The sequence below is a fragment of the Pterocles gutturalis genome, unplaced genomic scaffold (assembly GCF_000699245.1).
Source record: "Pterocles gutturalis isolate BGI_N339 unplaced genomic scaffold, ASM69924v1 scaffold40165, whole genome shotgun sequence".
Taxonomy (NCBI): Eukaryota; Metazoa; Chordata; class Aves; order Pterocliformes; family Pteroclidae; genus Pterocles; species Pterocles gutturalis.
The window spans coordinates 19,888-24,168 of NW_010142223.1; the positions used below are offsets into that span (position 1 = coordinate 19,888).

The 4,281-nt window shown below is 38.5% G+C and overlaps 1 protein-coding gene across 1 annotated transcript in view; it reads left to right on the top strand.

Annotated features, from left to right (window-relative positions):
- LOC104469695 (inversin-like) overlaps window positions 1-1,918 on the top strand; it is a gene marked incomplete at its 5' end in the record, with an annotated part of 18,905 nt that extends 16,987 nt beyond the window's left edge. The window contains 2 exons of the mRNA XM_010084296.1: window positions 1,073-1,123; window positions 1,800-1,918. Coding sequence (XP_010082598.1) covers window positions 1,073-1,123; window positions 1,800-1,918 — 170 coding nt within the window. The remainder of the gene's footprint in view (window positions 1-1,072; window positions 1,124-1,799) is intronic.
- Window positions 1,919-4,281: the final 2,363 nt, after the last annotated feature.

The window sequence follows — 4,281 nt, forward strand, 5'->3', positions numbered from 1 at the left end:
ATTTACTAGTCCTCTAGAAGTAGAGAGAGCAGATTTCTACATGTGCCAAGAATTTACACACCTGTTTGTTAGAAATACATGGTTTAGTGCATAGACAAAAACTTGAAAATCCAATGTGACTCATCTGATCTCTGCCCTTTCTTCTCAAACGGCATAACGGGGTTCCTGTGCTGTGCTCAGAGCCTCAATCAATTCATAGAATTTTACTTGCAGTACGTTTTAAGGCTCTAATGAACTAATGCACTTATTTGCTGCTTCACTCAGAAGCCATGTAGTCATTGCCAGGTCTTCCCTGGGAAAGCCTTAGTTCTATTTGTAACTGAAATTTTATGTATGGAACTGTTACTGGGGCAGTGGGATTGGCATGATCAGGACTGTCACACCGCACAGGACATTTAGGGCTACACTGCATAATACAGAACAGCATTGAAGAAGAGAGATTGTAAAAGTATTATCAAGGTCAATAAAGGGTAGAACTTCTATGCATGTGGCATTGACAGGTATCTTAAAAATGGAGTACATGGTCATCTCTCTTACTACTTCTTTACTAAATGCCATTTTTAAGGAAATCTGACAGTAGTCCTATCCTTGAGTTTGTTAGCGCTGTAGGTGAGTTTCTGCCTTACTAACAGACAGAGGCTTTTTTCTTTCACTGTTTGAAAACTGTTTTAATTAAGAGGCCTGACCAGACAGGTGTTTGATTGCCACCTCTTCATGCAGACATTAATCTAAATTTTAAAAGAGCTTTAGAAAATAATGCTTCTTTTCGCTTAAGTTTTCAGGACAACAGATCTCCCTGTCTTCTAAAATAAAAAGGCTTTCTTTTGAGGTTTGAGTATCCTTTGCTTTCATAACTTGGTGACGAATAGGATAGCGATAGGAACTGTGCCCAGTTCCTTTAGAACACTACCTACTTTTATTCACCTAATAGGAGCTCAGGGAACTTTAGCCCTTACTTAAAGACAATAACATGTTTTTCATCTGGCTGCCTTTGTGCATGACAACATTACGTTTGTTGGAAAAGTTCAGAGCTGTCAGTGGCTAATGCCAGATACTCTTATTTCTGACGTAGGTGCCTGGAGTAGGTCAGAATGGACTGTTCACTTTGATTCTTCTCTTGTAGAAGCTACATCTGGGAAGGTGAAGACTGACTGACAGCCCCAGTTTTAATGTTCATAGAGGTAGCAGAAAAAGCATGTAGTGACAAATCTGCACTGAAATGTTCACATCCAATCTCTGTAAAACTGGGACAGGAAAACACACCTATTGTTTGCAGCACATTACAATAAATAAAAACATCAAATGAGTCTAGACCTTCAGCCAGACTCCAACCTGAAGAAAATGACCAGCTGATGTTCATTTTTGCTTTCTAATAATTCAGAGAGTACTCACTTCAGCCCTGGACTAGCTTCCCCTACCTTCCAGAAATGACCCAGAACCTAATGTTGCTAAGTATTGCTCACCAAAATCTCTTGCTGCTCTTCAGCAAACTCCGCCAAGAGCATTGTGCTAGCGACTGAACTGCCAGCTTGGAAACCTTAATTCATTTATGAGGGTAAATCTCAAGTTAAGCTCCATTAGTATAGGCTGGGCTAAACACGTGCAGTAGCATTCTGTGTAAGCAGTATGGGGTGCCACAGAAAACCAAACTCTATTAACAGATAATCAACACTGAGATGGAAGGAAAAGGGTGTGTTGTTCTCCTGGTAGACTCATTGTTTATGAAATCTAGAACCCAGTGTAGATTAAACTTCTTTTTATACACTAGAGTTACTCATCAAAACCATTTTGTTCTTTTACAGTAAACAACCTACAGTGTGTTAATTTGCTGGAGAACATGGGAAAATCAAAGCAATTTTCATACAACATGAGACCAACCACTGCTGCAAAATCAAAAAATGCAAGACTCAAGCACTAACCACAACTGAGTGTTTAGAATCTGGAGAGCACATTCTGATACAACTGTTACCTTTCATAATGTACGAGTCATCTACAACATATTTTAAAAACATTTTCAATTTTGTATTAACTGGGCATTGCAGGCCAAGCAGACTTCTAAGGAGTTGGACTCATTTTATTTTGTATACAAATTAGTTTTTAAATGCAACTGTTAATTTATATACTGAAGGATGAAATCTCAATTCCATTTGGAAACAGCAAATGAAGTGCTATGCCCAGCATCACAACAGAGTTGCAGGGGCTACCCCAGTCTTCCATTGTCAAAAGTAGGAATTTTGAATGTGTTCATCAAATGCAGTTTCAAAGGAGAGGGTAATTGTACCAAAGATTTAACAGTTCTAAAAGACTGCTGTTTGATTTCACCTCACATTTGTTAAATGTATTTCAAAATCTAAACAGGAACGGACATACAGCCTTCATGCTCCACTTCTGTACCAAAGAAACAATTGTTTCATAGCTAGCTTGGATTTGGAAGGAAACTAAAAATGTTGACAAAAAACCACTCTCTAAATAAATGGCTTTCCACAGCCTATGGAAAGCGTTAGGGGTGTGTTTTCTACCCATAGATATCACCAATTTTTCCATATTAATAACTGTATTTTTATACGTGCACAAAATAGTTTCTAGAGAAAGCAAGAAAAGATGGGACCTGTTCTAGAAGAAAACTTGTTCTTATAATGGCTTTGTAGCTGCCAGTGTACAGTATTTACTTTGCATAAAGTATTTAAAAATATGAACTCAGCAAAAATAAAAAAAGTTATTCTAGTTTCAAAGTATATTGTTTTCGATTTTTTCTTCTAGCTAGTTTTACATAATTCTGAATTTTAAATTAATATGATACTCTGAAATAATAGCTGATTGGAGTCAACATAAGTCTGCTTCTCTGCAAGCACTTAAAAGAAAATCCAGTCTCCTTGAAGCTTAGCACCCTTCACTGTGGTCACCGTGTCTCCTAAAACAACTTCCAGTCATGTTACTTTCTTGAAAAGAAAGGCAACAGAGGTATGCAGTTCTTTGTAAAATTTTTATTCTGTTTCACTTACAAAAAAATTGACGAGCTTTGTTCCAACATCTTCCATTCAAAACTAAATAGAAGTAAATGCTTTACAATAAATGCAGTTCGACCTCTTTAATATACCGTGTTTATAGGACCAGGTCCCTGGTGATGAGAGGCAAGGTAGATGTTGAAACAATAATGGAGGTCTGTTAGCCACTGCTCTTGAACTTCACCACTCTTCAGTGTCTACAAAGAAAGGGGGAAAAAAAGTAAAACTCAATTTCACCTACAGCACTTGCAAAGGTTTGCCTTTTTTTTTTTTTAACCAGGTGAGCTGTTAAAGGTACAAGATGACCTTGATCACCTGCACACAGTGACATTATTCTTCTCATTTATACATTTCAACATGGAATGTCTGTAAAGCTGAACTAATAAAGCGTTACTACTTGGTACACTAAGTCAGTGTTACATTATGAAGTGTCTGAATCACACCAGATGCTATTTCCTTATTTTTTAGTTAGAGTGGCTTGCTTACTTTCCAATTCTGCAATTTATAGTCAATTACGATGCAAATGAGTATGGTTCCATGAAAGCAAGAGCTCAATGCCCGAGTCTACAGAAGAAGGCTACCAACAGACCAACATAGCCCCCAGGCCAGTAATTCACCCTCCTTAGAATTTGTAAGTGGTTAAAAAAAAAAACCCCAACAAACACAACCCACCCACAGTAGAACACCACAAAAACAGGCTGAGCCATTTTCAACACCAAAGGAAACCAACCACTTCATTCTCTGTTAAAGAACTTGCACAACACTCTCTTACAGCTGCTTTTGCCACCACTGACGTTGTTTCTGGTGACAGACGTTTAAAAAGCTACTGACGGGTATGTGTGGCTGACTTATTCAAACCTGTGCACCGTACAAACTTTCTGCACTCAAAACTCATAGGAGCTTTGTGTGAACGCAGTTTCAGACTTCACTGCTGAAGAGAGAAGCACCTGTAATAACCTCAAAAGCACTGGAATGCAGACATGTGAATAGAAGCGCTGGGTTTTGTGATACTTTAAAGAGAATATATTTTGCACTGTACATACGGTCCTGGGTTAAGGTGAGACAGAGTTAACTTTGGTCTAATAGCTAGCAAGAGGCTGTGTTTTGGATTTGTGCTCAGAAGAAAGCTGATAAAAAGTGATGTTTACGTGGCTGCCAAGGTCTTTCAGCTTCTCTGTCTGCAAACAGGAGAAGCTGGGAGGGAGCACAGCCCCAGTTACTAGGCCAGGATTTTATCTTAGGTTCCGAACTGAGACCCAGAGTGGCCAATAATCTA